Below are 15,257 nucleotides of genomic sequence, written 5' to 3'. Positions count from 1 at the left end.
TTTCGAGCTCAATGATTTCACTGGGCTTCTATAGTGGAAACCCCAACAATTTAAGGCTCCATCAATGGTGAATAGTGAGAGAGGGATTTGGCTAAAATTGGAGTGAAGGAGAATTTGAAAACAGAAACACGAACCCACTAGCAAATTTAGAGACTAGGGCATCACCTATTGCACCATATCATTGGAACCTTCTAACACTCCCACCACACCATATTGAAGCTAGAGCATCTTAGCTGGGATCATAGACATGAAATTCCCAATTAGCCATAGCTACGTTTTCAACGATCTAAACCACCAGGGTTCATGCAGGGTTCGATTAGCTAAACCCAATGAACTGAGAGAGAGAGAGAGAGAGAGAGAGAGAGAGAGAGAGAGCTTTGGTACAAGTTCCATCATGACCCAAAGAGAAAAGTAGAGAGAGAGCTATGCAACGAGGCAGTGGCTTCAAGGGCTTGAATGCCCCACGATAGAAGAGCTCATCAGTAGAGACCGAAGTTTGCATCCACAACTCGCTAAACTCACTCCAACAGCCCAAGGTCCAACGGCGGGGTAACCGTGGAAGAATGAACTGACGATCGTCCCCGGAATGCACTGCTGCTATTTAGCTGTTTGGTAGTTCAATAAATTAAATAAATTCAGTGTAACAATTTGGTAGTTTTAATATGGTTGGCTAATTTTTATTGAAGATCACTATTACAATGAGAAACATTTCCTTGCTGGAAAACATTTAAAGGCCATGATCAATTACAAGAAAAACTAACATCATAATTGCACAATGCAGCAACCTTTTACTTATCATTGCAGCTTGGACCATGTATTAGATCCCATTACAAAGAGGCACCAATCCTATCACCATAATTTCTTATAATCTTTTCCAATCAAACAGTAGCAGCTTTAAGGGAAAGAAAATCCGAAATCTTGTTGGTGTAGAAGTCTGGCTGTACGGGATTGCTAGGATTCTGAAGCATTGGCAAAGTAGTCACACCTAAATACAGGAAAAATAGTTTCAGTTAGAATGGACATTCACAAGAAATTCAAAGGAAGAGGAGATCTGGGGATGTTCAGGCACTGACCCGAGAGAACAAGAAGGGTTTTGCAACCACCATTTTGCCCAAAAAGAATATCTGTATCCAATCTATCACCAACCATGCATATCTGAGACTTGGGAATCCCGAACCTGTCGTTATAATATAAAGATTACTAAGATTAGAGCTCAAGGTAACAGCAACCCATCAATCGATCCTTTTGACATTTCCAGGTGATAAAAAATAAACATGCAAGTTCAATCAACATGGTAGAGAGCTAGCTATATATTTTTGGAATTATATATATAATTCCAATAGCTTATTGCCTAGAAACTATTTTAGGCAATTATGCTTTCTCGAGATGGAAGATTATGTAACACTAAGGAGGTTGTTCAGATATTTTTGAATCTTGGGCTCACTTTCAAAAGGTCAGCTGCTAAATAGTGTTCTAAGAAACATAGTCTCAATCATCTTAGGTTTTCAAGCTTCTTCAGCACAAGTTATTATAGTACCTAGAGATGGCTAATTACCCAAACATATATGGCCAGTTAATTGGAAGTGTTGATGAATTTTTATCACTTCATACTTACTTTAAGATTAAATCCTAAAACTCAAGATACACACTCCCCCCCCCCCCCCCCCCCCCCTTCCTCCCTTCCTTCCACAATGATAACCCATATATTTGGCTTGATTTGAATAAGAATATTATCACTGAACAGAGCTCAGACCATCTTTTCACCAATCAAGTTGCTCTTCTCATTCCAAAATTCTAAAGGTATAACCATAAGATCAGTAAGAAGACATACAGTTCTTTTTTGATTAAACATTTAGCCATTGACATTAGAAACGTTAAATCCTTAGTTGATGGATTCAGGTGCAACTGTAGGAATTTTGGGCTCTCAAAATCAAGGTCAACTCCCCATACTCCTGCTGTAGGATTTGTAACCTTTAAGAAGCACAAAGTTCCACAATTATGTACCCTTTTCCACAATAAAAAAAAGTACTAAAGATCTACGGCAAATAGTAGACTCAAAAAAAACAAGTGCTTTTGCTTTTGACATAGTACTATGTGCTATTTCATAAAGTCATGTCATTGCTAATCATAAGCGTAAGGAGATATGAATGAGACAGATGCAAGGTCATCATACTTGGTTGCCAAGTAGTCCATCATAAAAGTTGAAGGCTTTCCTACAACCAGTGGTTCTCGCTGAGTAGATCCACTAATGGCACCGACCATAGAACCACCACCTGAAGCAAAAAAGCATCTCACTAATCACAACACAGTTTTTGTGGTAGCGAATCAGCAATATCAATCAACATAACTGTAAATGTGAACTGAGTTTCCAGAGCATGAACTTGACAAAAAATTATCAAAACCAATCTACTTCATGAATAAGGTTTCTGCCACAATATTGACAAATCAAGCTCAATTATACCTCATAATCTTCACATTCATATTCAACCATATTACTTATCACAGATTCAAAGAGAGTTGTAAAAGATAGTAGGGGGCATCCCTAGTGCACGATGTTCCTTGCTTTTTGAGGGTTTGAGTGAGGATCATAAATAAAACACCTACCATAATCATGTTAAAGAACAAGCTCAACAATTCTCACAACTTGAATATTGCTTATTGTCAATTCCAAGGAGCCTTTTTAGCATTATGGCTCTAAAGCACATCTTAACAAATGACTGTTTACTTCATAAAGATGTAGTTGGTCATAACTCCAATTATCATCCAACATGAAGAAGAAAAAAGAATGCATGAAAAGGCTATAAGTGAAACACAACACAAAAAAATGCTGTTATGTTCCTTGGTCCATAGTAAATAATTGAGAAGGAAATGTTTCAAACTCCAAAAGGCATACCAATTAAAGGAGTTGGCCTTCATTCTTTTGGTTTACCATTTAGAAGAAAGATAAAAATATGCAAACAATCTTGATTGGAAGGCAGGATGCTGATTTGCATGATAAATTACAAACATATTTATCCACCATGCTGATATGCTATAGAGCATATTGTGATTTTTTAGTCATGGGCCATAATGTAATGTATCAAAGTTCCAGGAATATATATTGATTAAGCTCTTTTGCTACGGTGAACTTCTTTTGCAAAGTAGTCACTCATAACAATGTACCATCTTGAAATATGGTTAGTGATTCTCTAGGTATACACAAGTGGTTATTATCTTTAATTTCTCAATTATCAGACCTTGAACTATCACACAGGCCTGGCAACATGTCCAGTTTTCATGTATCATGCGTTGAACTGTGGCACAGGCTCCATGCTACCACGTGTGAGCTGCATGAAGGTGACATATGGGATACTTAATGTCTCTACCTAGAACAAATGTAAGCTTGAGGCATGTCTTGAATATAGCTTCTCAGCACTCACCTTCCAAACCATATCTCCACTAAAAGGAACATGACCAAGTGTCCAAAACTCATTCTCCAAAGGTCCAGGAGGCCTTGATTGAGGACAGATAGGATTACAGATCTGAGGATAGAGTGAATGAGAACATTGAGGCATGGTGTCACCATTCCCTCAGCCCTCTAAGAGAGAAAAATTAACAAGGCTTCCAACACTGCATTTAGTGCTCACTGAGATGAGCTACCAAAACACAATTGCATGTCCGGACTCTACAAACATGTCCAAGTCCCTCAATAACCCAATAACAGGGTGTCACGTCCGTGAAAGGGGTAGGAATTTTTGGAGTCAAAATCCATTGAGCCTAGAAATAGGGGAAGCATCCTCCAGTAATGCATCATCATCTAGTTAATTCACAAATTGGGAATACCTGCAACGACTTTGTCTTTCTCTTTTGACTGTAACTATCCCCTTGATACACTTATGCACCTTTGGGATTCATGTGCCTAACTTGGGAGCAAAATCATGTGAAATTGCCTTTCATTAGGTCATTACCCAAGCCCGCCCACTGGGTAACCTCCACTCAAAATATGCTCCTACAACTAGTTCGTCCATTTTAAAAATGTTTTAAAATTGAATCTAAGCCACATCTTAGAGAACCTTCAACCACTGATCAATTGAACTTCCATTCAGTTTCTATGGCATAGTTCCTTAGTGGGATAACATGTCACATATACCTCACAAACATAAAATAATGTGTTTGATTTTTGATCAATTAGGTCAATGTGAAGAAAGGAGGTGAGATCGACATATCTGAACCATATGACATAATTAGAGAGATACCAATCACTTTTAGAACTTAAAATTTGAGAAATGATGAAAATCATAGCATGTTAGAGGATGAGAATTGAACCTGCCCATTCCTGAGCATCTGTAAGATGAGTGACAGCATCACGATTTGTAGCTATGAATAGACACCCTGGATTTTCCCGTACGCATAGTGTTCCATACCTTCCATTATGAGTCACAAAAGATAATTTCAGTGATCAATAGAAGCCAAAAATTACACACAAGGTACAAAATAGACTTCATGCTTTATAGATAAACATGAAACATGGTTATGCATTCAAGTGTCAAAGCATTCCCATGATAGCATTAATTTGCATTGCTAATAGTCATAACAATTCAAGGGAAAACATCTAAGGGAAAACAATTCCACAATCCTTACAACTACCATGATGACCAAACAATTCAAAAGGGTTGTTAGATTGAGAATCTGTCATTGTTCACGGGTCTGGAGTTGTATAAGATATCAAGACATGTCATCTTTGTCTATGATTATAGCTCTAATAAATTTCTAAATTAAGATACATTGACCCCTTTAAAATTTTTGGGACAAACTGGCTTTTGTAACGACCCGTTATCGGGGTCCGGATTTTTGTGGCATTTAAGTAGGTTTGGTGTATGTTTGTAGGGTGTAAGAGGGGGGAGGTGGTTACAGGCAATAGCTGTCAACAAATTGCCTCGGAACTATCGACTGATTGAGGAAGTTGTCGACAGATTGCATGGAATCTACGAACTGATTGAAGGAACTATCGACAGATTGCTTGAGACTGTCGATCGATTGTTACTGGGTTCAGCTTCCCAAACCACTTTCAGGTCAATTAGGCGGTGTTGGACCTCAGTGGGTGCCTTCTAGAAGTCTTTGGTTCATGCCAGGACCTTCCTACTTCATCCAAGGGGCTATATAAATAGAGAAGAGAGAAGAGAGGAGAAGCTATCGACCGAGAGAAACCGAGAGAAAGAAAGGAAGGAAAGAAGAAGAAAAGGAAGAGAGGAAGGAGGCAGCAACTTAAGGTAATTCCTCCTCTATTTAAGGCAAGTTCTTTACCTCTTTTGTAAGCTACTAACCTGAACTTGGCCTTGGTATATCTTCTTCTAGCTTTTAAATCCATAAGCTGTTCAAATGAGCCTTGTTTTGGGAAATTCTTGAGTCTCTTGATGTGTTTTGTTCTATTTGGCCAAGAAAGGCTTGTATCACCCCTCAATTCTTGCGGAATGATGCCTTACCTTGATGGGGTAGGTTCTAGATGGGTGGATAGTCGGTTGGATGGTGAATTTTAGTGTCTTCGTATGCTGTTCAGGTTGTTGGTTGCAGAGGCTGTCAACCGATTCGGCAAGGCTGTGGACCGTTTGGTGTTGTGGGAGAAAACTGTCGACCGGCTCAAGAAAGTTATTGACCGTTTTGCCCCTAAGACACAATCTGTCGACCGATGCTTAGGAATCTGTCGATCAATCTTGCCTTGCTTGTGTTTTACAGCCTTTAATTATGTTGATGTGATGTTGGAGCTCGAGTTTGCATTACTGGGGGACCATGTCCTATGGATGCTTGGGCACGGGCATGTTAGAATGACTAGGGTTGTGCACGAGCATTACATTGCATGTATATTACTATGTGGGGGAAGCATGGCCTGATGCTTGGTTTTATGGGGGCCTTGTATCACGTTTATGCTTACATTGTCATGCATTTCTTATGTGTTGCTTTGTACGGTTGTTGATGCGCGCGGCGGGTTTATCCACGGGATGTACATCCACAGGCTCGGGTGACAGGATGATCGTCCCTAGGGAGCTTCAACTCAGTTTGTTGGTGTGGGAGCTTTGGCTTGGTTTGTTGTTATGAGAGTTCGGCTCAGTTTATTGGTATGAGGGCTGGTGCACTTGGAGCGGATTTTGGAGCAGCGACTCATGTTGATTTGTTTGTCAGTTCGTGGTAGCAGGTAGGTTTGGTTTTAGGGACTTGGGCACCGACTTGTCTTATGTGGACCCCAAGGACCGATATGTGCATGTTTATTTATGCGTTTATTGCATGGCTTGTGGTTTATGGTATGGATGTGTATATGATTGTGCACATGATGTGCGGGTGGTTTGGGATATTTCCTCAGCTTTATTATCCTTTTGTTCCTTGTGCTTGCTGAGTCTTGTGACTCACCCTTGCTTTACATCATTCCAGGTAAGGACAAAGTGATCATTGAGGGTGGGTCCAGCTGAGTCTAATCCTTCGTGGGTAGATGGCGTATATAGAGATCCCCTAACCGGAAGATGCCTGAATGGTTTGTGTCTAGTGTCCTTAGAGGGCATTGTCATATCTTGTTAAATCATATTGTTTTTTTTGTATCTATGGGCGGATGGGCCTGAATGTTATGTAAAAGAATTGGGGATATATTACGTCATGTTTCTGTTGTATAAAAGATAAATTAAAGAGAATTTCCGGTCGTTATAGCTTTAGATCTCACTGACCAATGGAACTAAAGCTGAAAGGAAAATGCTTCTGGTAGAATGCCTAAAATAAATGCCTTTGACCTGGCAGTATTCAAGCTGTATTTTCCATTAAATACTTCACCATCCTAAGCATTTTCAGTCCCAATCCACATTCTTATGCGTTCTCCCTTTTCAAGAGCACTGATTGATACTCAAACTTAACAAACCCATCAGTTTCCTTGGATAAGGTCAAACCAGCCCAATGGCATTCCTCATCTCATGCCAACATTTCCATTATTAATGTCTTGAAATCTTTTTATCTTTCCTCTTTGCAGCTCATCAGGCCTTTAGGTTAAGAGCACTTGTGTTCCTAATGTCTCACAGATTGCTGCCCCAGTTGGCCTAATAACCATCTTGGATATCCTCCTCCTACTTTAACAGATATTCTATTACAATGCAATCCTTGGCAGGCACTTCTCCGCTTCATTTAACTATCTTTGGTATTTTGGAAAATGAATGCCATTGAGCATTATTAGATTTTTCAATTATGAAAATAACATTGAGATGGTCAATCTTGTATATAACAGCAGTACTAGCAAGGAACCAAATAGAGATTAGAAGAGAGCATGCTTCATTTGTGGAGCTATAAAAATCTTTAGAAGGTGGAATGAAGAAGAAATGTGACAATAAAAAAAATAATCCCCAGGGTAAATTAAAAAGCAAATCAAAGGTAGAACAAAGGAACTGTTCTCATAGGATATTTAAATTGTCTCCAACTAATAATATAATCTTATTTACTTTGTATTGTTTTTGGAACTCAACTATTTGGTCCACATTTCATCATCTAAAGAAAGTTCCAGGGCATGCAGGCACTATTTGCAGTTAAATTTAAAACATATGATCTACAACTCGAGAAGGAGACTAAGAGACGCTCCTGTGAGGAGAGTTGATGAAATGGAACAATTAGTCACAAAAAGAGGTAGAGGTAGACCCAAGAAGACTTTGGGAGAGACATTAAAATTTGATATGAAATATATGGATCTAAATGAGGATATGACAAAAGACAGAAATACATGGAAGTCTAGAATTCATGTAACCGACCCCACATGATGGGATAAAGGCTGGATATGTTGTTGTTGTTGTTGTTGATCTACAACTCAATCCAATTGCATATCTAAAACAATGCTGAGTAAAATGTAGAATAGTTTCTAAAGATCATAAGACATGGCTCCTTTGTTAAGATACATAGTCCAAATAAGTTTCAATCTGAGCATAGTTAAAGCAGTAACAAATAATTGACACATGCATTGAGAATCCCACGTTAATGATAAAGTCAGTGCAAGGAGAACAGAGACATACTGAATTTTATAGTAGTTGAAGTAACGATCAAATCCAACCACAACAGCTCCAACCTAGAGGCCAATGAAGAAATCTTTGTGAGTATGGTTCCAGAGTTGGACCTATAATGAATACAGTAATGATGCATGTGTATCATAACCCATGCATTGAACAAGTATGTAACTATTTCTATCAACTTCCTTTCTCAAGGAGTTGAAATTGCACCATTCAACAATCCTCCATTTCACACATTTTACGTTCCAATCTAATATATATAAAGTAGTATTTGTCCTCAATTTTTTTCTCTTTCATGTGGCATTACCTATGAAGCATTCTCTGACCTCTTACATATTAAAATGCCACATTTGAGTTACATGAATATTTCTATTTGTTTGATTTTATGTTTATAATAGTTGCATTTATTTCTAAAATATGAAGAGAGAGATCATAAGAAGATTTTCTAAAACTAAAATTGGATCTATGTGTCTATATATAGATCTTGTTTATGGATTAATGAAAATGTGCAAAAGCTCTATTTGTCTCTTCCATTCTACAAGTCTCTTCCTTTATGTGTATGGCCTCACCACTCCCTTTGGCAGCATCCACTAATTCAGAACTTAATTTGAAAGCCATATTTTGACCAAGACATTTTTGGAATGCCACTAATAACCAACGAATGGCAAGTGCTTTTCCTTGTGTGGATCCTATTTCAATGGGAACTTGATGAGTCGATCCACCTACATGTCTTGCTGTTACCACTATGTAAAGTAGAAAATTTTGTTAAGTATAAATTGTGATGAGATAGTTAATGGATTTGATTGGTCTGGCACCTTGTCCAGTGCTATCAATTTTTATTACGTAGAAAAGAATATAAGGTTTAGCAAAAAAGGAAAGAATATTGACAGAAGTATTGTTTTCTGTGATTTGCAGATATGATGTGAAGAATTTATCAAAAGCAAGAAATGGAATGTACATTTGGATCATGCTCCATCAAAAACCCAGGCTTTAGCTCTATCTTCTTCCCACCATCTTCCTGTAAAAAGAAAAAATACATAAATTTTCCCGTGGTGATGAAGTCACCATAAACAGAAAAAAAATAATACGAACTAGAAGAATTTCCCATTCAGGTATTAAATCAACAGAACAGAAGATTATAATGGAACTAATAAAGAACAATTATCATGTAGGACATTGCTCATCTCTTATGACATTTTCATCAGCTAAACTTTTTCTCTACAAATATTTATTTTATTTTTTGAAGGGAGCATTTTTCACTAAATATTGTGAAAAAGCAGATAAGGCATGTCATGACACCAACCAAAACTGACTCTCCTGGTGTTTCCACCTATTTATTCTCCATCATCAAGAAAGAGAACAAACATCAGACATATTCGTTGCTCCACTTAATCAACTTGGAGAAATCAAACTTCAGATCATGATATAAGGATCAACAAAATGCAAAAAACCACCTTTCCTGACCGAACAGAAATTCTGGAGAATAATCAATGAGCATCAAAAGGTACAGACTACTCCACAAAATCAAAATGACCCTATATGTTCCTTTGTTCTCTTCTAAGTTTAGGACTGCAGAACCTTCAAAGCCAGGCTCTTCATTGTATATGAGACTGCAACTTAAATATCACAACTTTTACTAAAGCTAGAGTCATGAGGACACCTTTTGTTTTCCTTCCTCAAGTTCACTGGTTAATACACAGAATTCTCTTGCCAAACATGTTCCTTCACTGCCACTTTTTCCTTCATTCCTGACCCAAAGCTCACTCTCAATAAATAAATATATGTTGCATATTTTTTTATGATAGAGGATAAAGTACCTTGGAGAGTCCAAACTGTGATGCTAGTAGCAAGGGAAGCAAGGCAAAAGTCCTTGCCTACCCTTAGTATTGGTCTTATTTGCACATGCATGGCAACCCAGAAAAGATTACAAAAGACAAACTCAACCTTAAACCTAGCCAAAAAAATAAAAATAAAAATAAAAAACATGAAAACATAACTGATAGTTCAACTCTCTCTCTCTCTCTCTCTCTCTCTCTCTCTCTCTCTCTCTCTCTCTCTCTCTCTCGTATAAAGGAAACGAGGCAAAAATATATGTACTTGATTTCTAATAGTATTAGCATCCAGTTTAAATTTCCATTGAAATGAAGTTTCAAGCTTTTAGGAAATTGTAATTTCAGATGACTATGCTAAGCAAATTCAAGAAGTTACAACGGTCAATAACATGTTCAGGGTCACCTAAGAAAAGGAAAGGAAAGAATTGAGGCAAACATGAGAGACAGCAAGCAGAATATCCAGTCACCAAGTCTCCGCAGAGAGATAACAAACAGGCGTGCTAGGCCAACACAAGGACAAGATCCGAAATCAAGTAAGAAAGGTCAGAGACTGATCTGGTCCACTTATATCTTCCCAAAAATGGTAAGGCCCCTCTTTTAGGCCTGTAAAAGCTTGTTCAGCACATCATGCAACGATCAGGTGTTATTACTAGGGGCAAGTGGCACCTTTCCCTTCTCTATCAAATAAGACAAACCGAAAGGGAAGAGGCTTGTGCAGCCTTTGGTAGATTTGTTTCCCATAAAGCCATAACTACCAGTAGGCAGCATAGATGTAGTTCCCAGAGATCACCTTTTGGGTTGGCCAGTGGATTATATTGACTTTTAGTGCCTCTCTCACAATAGTTGACCAAGGAATGGGTTCACCAAATGCCTCACTAAAACCCTGAGGCCAGACTCCAAAGCATAAGTTCCACAGATCTCAATTGGAGTATGACAACTACTTTGTGGCACCATATGGATCCTATTTTACTTCTCTGATTTGGTAGCAACATGATACAATGTTTGTCTTTATTATACCACCTTGATTAATTTTGGCCTCCTAGTCCCCCAGTAGTACTCCTAATATGGACGCTCACTATACTTAGTTGGGCCTTGTAGGTTTTCATTATACATGTCCAAACATTTTACTCAGCATTCTCTTGCATTACATGCATTTTACTACATCATGTCATAAGATTCTGCATTTTTAGCCTGTTTCCTCAGTTTTACGATACATTAACATCATCACCTCATCTCATCTTCAAAACAAGATTACATATTCTTTAAACCTAAAATATGTACTCAAATCTCATCTTCACGTAAATTTCTAGTGTTCCAAAACCACTATGGCATTGAGTTGCCACTATCCACTGAATAGAACCAATTTGAACCTCAGACTTTGGTTGCGCCAGCTGTCAATCCTTATGCTCAACACAAACATGAACTCAAGTATGACACTCCACTCAACAATCTTCAAAAATGACAAGTACAATATGAACAATGTAGCAATCAATTAACCATTAGTTAGCCCCAAAAAATGATGACAAGCTTAGTAAAAAGGGATTACCTTAGAATCAAGGTACTACGACATGAGTTCCATGATGACACAAATGTTGAATTGTTAGAAGCAAATTGAGGCCTAGGTGCGAGAAAAGTCAAGTGAACAGTTGACTTTAGGGATTGAATAGGCATGTGGGGAGTTAATAGCAGAGCAACAGTCAACTGTTGGATCAACTATAGATGGCAGAATGCTGGAATGATCCACTGTCAGGTAGTTAGTTGACTATAGGAATCAGCTGACCCAGGAGGAAGTGAACAGCATCAATTGTGAGATCAACTATTTAGACCTGTTTGACAGATTTTCAGAGATTGACCTCAGGATGATTTCAGAGTTAATTTGAAGGACCTATTGAATGAGTTTGTACCAATTTTTAGTATGTTATAAACAGATATATGAGTTTTTCTATCCATGTTGTAGATTGATGCAGTTTGATTTTCTAACTTTATATGATTTATAATGTTAGCAGCCTCCTCTGCAGCAGGATGAAAATGAATCGATATTCTATTCAATCAGAAGTTAGCTTTCTAACTTTGTATTATTAACATTGTTATATTTGTCTGGAGAAGGATCAATATATAACCAGAATTCTTTTGGAAGCCATAATCCTCTCAAGTCCTTGCTTTGATTATTGGTCCTTTGAAATTGACCAGAAATGTAGGAACCTTTGCACTGATTCACTGAGAAAATCATCACTGTCGTATCCAGCTATATTTTTATTCACATAGGTCAGACATAAGGCTCATCACCAAGTTTCCTACATTCATAAGCCAATGTGTCATTTCATTGAAACGAATTACATATATCAAGACTCCATAAATTCTTTCATAAGTAAAGGCAAACGATGTTGTAAGAAAGCATCCTGCCCATGTCAAGAAAATTGTTGGAGATGGGAACTCATTAGATATCTGTTCACATGTGCCCTAATATTTTTTTTAAGTATTTCTGGAACCTACAAAAAGCTTTACAAACAAAAAGGGTTTGTAATATATTTTAGTCAGCAGCTTGAGAACATAAGCAATTATAGCATGACACATTTTTGTTATGGAGACTACTACTAATGTGTTGTTTTTGCCACTGCTGTTCTGCATTAGCCAAAAGAGTGCATCATGTAGATTCCAGTGTACAGTTGGTCAGTGCTAGGGAACCTATATTAAAATAGATACATACCGGTCCACCAAGGTATTCAAATCCAGCAAGCTCGAGCTCCTTCAAGATGCCATCCTCACCAATCACGTAGACCTGAAAGACACCCAGCAAATGTTTTAGCACCTGCATTTGTGACTTAACTCTGAAGCAAATTGCATGGGCAATGCTTAACCCACTAATTGTATATTGTCAAAATGATTGACTATCTTAATTAATGAAGGATATAGAGTTGAAATGGATGTCAAGGCTAAGAAAACCAAGAATCAATAAGTAGCAGTGCTACGCACTGAGAAAACAGGTCTAAAGCCAAAAGACCATGGTCCACAGAACTTCAAAACAAAAACAATAAAAAAATAAGCAAAAGTTATCAAGCAGGAAGAATAGAAGATAATAATTTGGTGATTGTATTACAATGAAGGAACCATAGTTCTGGCAATGGTCCCCTACTTTCAGTGAAACTACAAAACTGAAACTCCTTTCAGTGACTTTAAAAGTACTAAACAGAAGGCACTGGAAAAACCTTTGAAATCCTGGAGCCTCACAACAAGGTGGACTCAAGCATTATTAAATTAAGGCATTGAATGCCTTTACATAATAGATAAACAAGTACAAGTACAAATACATAAGTGAACATACAATGATATAACTGCACTTTCCTTATATATTTTGAAAGTTCAGAGGGTTAAGTAGATCTAGAAATGACTTGGCATAATCTCATCAAAAGAAATTAGTGTGATCACAAAGGATAACTGTGCTAGAAATACACAATGATATTTAATGATAGCAGAATTTCTAGTCATTATAAGTTGCTTGTCTACTCATTTCTAAAGTAAGAAGGATAGGTTTCTATTCTCCATACCTTTTTATCTTTCGGGAAGTCAATAGACTTCAAATACGCTGCAGCAGCAAAGGATGATGCAAAAATTTCTTCCTGAACATTGATTCTTATCAGAATATATTGATGCAGGCTGGATCAGAATTTAGAAAGCATAAGCCATGAACTAACCTCACCGACGTTAAGACCAAGTGTTTCAAACTTTTTCCCATACTGTTTCCTGGATTTTGTAGAGTTGTTGGTAACAAAGACCAATCTCTTCCCCTAAAGAATGGCGAAATAACAAATTGGTTCATCAACATGAAGCAATGCATTTAAACTAAAATTTGATCAGCCAATAGAATACAAAATGAGAAAAATAAACCTCCACTACTCTTGTTATCATCAAAAACGGAATTTTTCAGAAAAACAAATGAAAAACACAGTTTATTGGGTTGGAAATGTAAAAGTGCATCAAAGACAAAGAGAAGATACCTTTGAACGAAGCATGTCAAGAGTTTCAGGAACCCCGTCTATCAGCTTATCCCCTTTCCATATAACACCTGCCAAACATCAACTAACAACTAGATAATCTCTCCAGACGAGACATGCATAAAGGGGTACACCTACCTTACCAAGCAATTCCACATGAACGAAGCAAGAAAAGGGGGAAAACGGTATAAATATAAAAGGAGAAAGAAATAAACAAGAGACAAAATCATTAACTACAACCACCCATGATCTAATCATCATGATTTTTAAGATATGTTCACATTAACTATTGCCTTTGCCATATAAAAGTTGAACAAGGAGAGCGCCAAAATTGCTAAGCAGATAAATAACAAACCACACATTACCATCGCAATCAAAGATGAATGTCTCGACAGAATCAATGAGTTGGTCCGGATCCTTAAGGGGCTGTGCCTTAGCCTGAGCCGAGGAAGCATTTACCGTGAAACCAGAAGAAGCCTCCATTCTACTATTCTTCTTCTTTTTGCTCTGGTTCAGGAAGGCATTGCCACAAAACTCTACTGGGCTCGAGTAAATAAATGGGGATTTAGTCCTAGTACTGTTGCAGTCGAGGAGACACAGAAATCGAGGGGAATTTGCTGGGTTAGAAAAGAGAGTTGCAGTAGCAGCAGCAGATGAAGAAAGGGCTAGTGTTCCTCCGCTGCAAAGCATCTCTCTGGTTGGCTGTGGCAGGGCCTTCCTTTACCGCTTTTCAACCGTTGATTCATTGAAGGCCGTTAGCTTTTTAGGTGGTGGCTGGAGCGGTTGTGAATTTGAGTGGAAGCTACTGCTTCGCTTCTCTATCCATTCCTTTGTTCTTATGGGGCCCTTCGCTCTCTGGACTGAAATTCTTAGGCCTCTTGCCTCGTATTTCCAATTTTTTATTTTTATTTTTGGCTTGATAGCTTGTTTGATTTGAAAATTTCTGAAACCAAAAATTGAATCCATTATTTGATTCAAAAATTTATTTTAGAATAAATTAAGAAACAAAAATATTGAGCGCCTATTTAGTTGTAGAAAATTAAATAATTGAATATTTCTTTAGAAAATATAATACCCTATTTTTTAATTTGTCAACTTTATACTATAAACTAGAAAACATTTTTTGGTATTTTTTAAAAATAAAATACTATGATTTTTTGAAATATAAAATGTTAAAACATCCTTATTTATAAAATTGGAGTTAAAAGTTATAAAATATTTTTTAAAAAATAAATAAGGTCTAAACTTTTATGATTGTTATAATTTTGGAATGAATTTTTAATTTTAGCCTATGTTTTAGAGTTTCAAAGAGGGAGAGAAGAAAAGATTTATAAAAGGAAAAGAAAATTAAAGAAATGGGAGAAACTGAGGGAAGGTACATTTCTTTTGAGGAAAAGGAAAAAAGTCCTTTTATTTGGGAGTTAAAAGAG

The 15,257-nt window shown here is 37.3% G+C and overlaps 1 protein-coding gene across 2 annotated transcripts; it reads right to left on the bottom strand.

The window, feature by feature from the left end:
* Positions 1–708: 708 nt before the first annotated feature.
* Positions 709–14,620, bottom strand: LOC127806822 (phosphoglycolate phosphatase 1A, chloroplastic-like). 2 transcript variants are annotated; one of them, XR_008024507.1, is made up of 12 exons: positions 14,193–14,620; positions 13,831–13,898; positions 13,528–13,620; positions 13,381–13,452; positions 12,543–12,614; positions 8,962–9,021; positions 8,010–8,062; positions 4,306–4,403; positions 2,174–2,273; positions 1,832–1,971; positions 1,074–1,177; positions 941–985 (listed from the first exon to the last, which is right to left on the bottom strand). XR_008024507.1 is itself a non-coding variant. In XM_052344350.1 (11 exons), the coding sequence occupies exons 1-11, from the start codon at positions 14,515–14,517 to the stop codon at positions 879–881; spliced, it is 1,152 nt and encodes a 383-aa protein (XP_052200310.1). In that variant the 5' UTR covers positions 14,518–14,617; the 3' UTR covers positions 709–878. The 2 variants fall into 2 exon arrangements, 1 of the variants encoding a protein (XP_052200310.1); XM_052344350.1 differs by lacking the exon at positions 1,832–1,971 and having other exon boundaries at positions 709–985; positions 14,193–14,617.
* Between the last annotated feature and the right edge of the window lie 637 nt (positions 14,621–15,257).

The sequence above is a fragment of the Diospyros lotus genome, chromosome 7 (genome assembly GCF_014633365.1).
Source record: "Diospyros lotus cultivar Yz01 chromosome 7, ASM1463336v1, whole genome shotgun sequence".
Classification (NCBI taxonomy): domain Eukaryota; kingdom Viridiplantae; phylum Streptophyta; class Magnoliopsida; order Ericales; family Ebenaceae; genus Diospyros; species Diospyros lotus.
The sequence above is the reverse complement of the archived record's forward strand: the minus strand, read 5'-3'. Positions and strand labels throughout refer to the sequence as shown.

Coding starts and splice junctions, on each gene's coding strand:
- LOC127806822 (XM_052344350.1), bottom strand. CDS start 14,517: ATGCTTTGCAGCGGAGGAACACTAGCCCTTTCTTCATCTGCTGCTGCT. Junction 4,404..8,009: donor TTCAACTACTATAAAATTCA/GTATGTCTCTGT, acceptor TCATAATGGAAG/GTATGGAACACTATGCGTAC. Junction 1,178..2,173: donor ATGGACTACTTGGCAACCAA/GTATGATGACCT, acceptor TTATAACGACAG/GTTCGGGATTCCCAAGTCTC.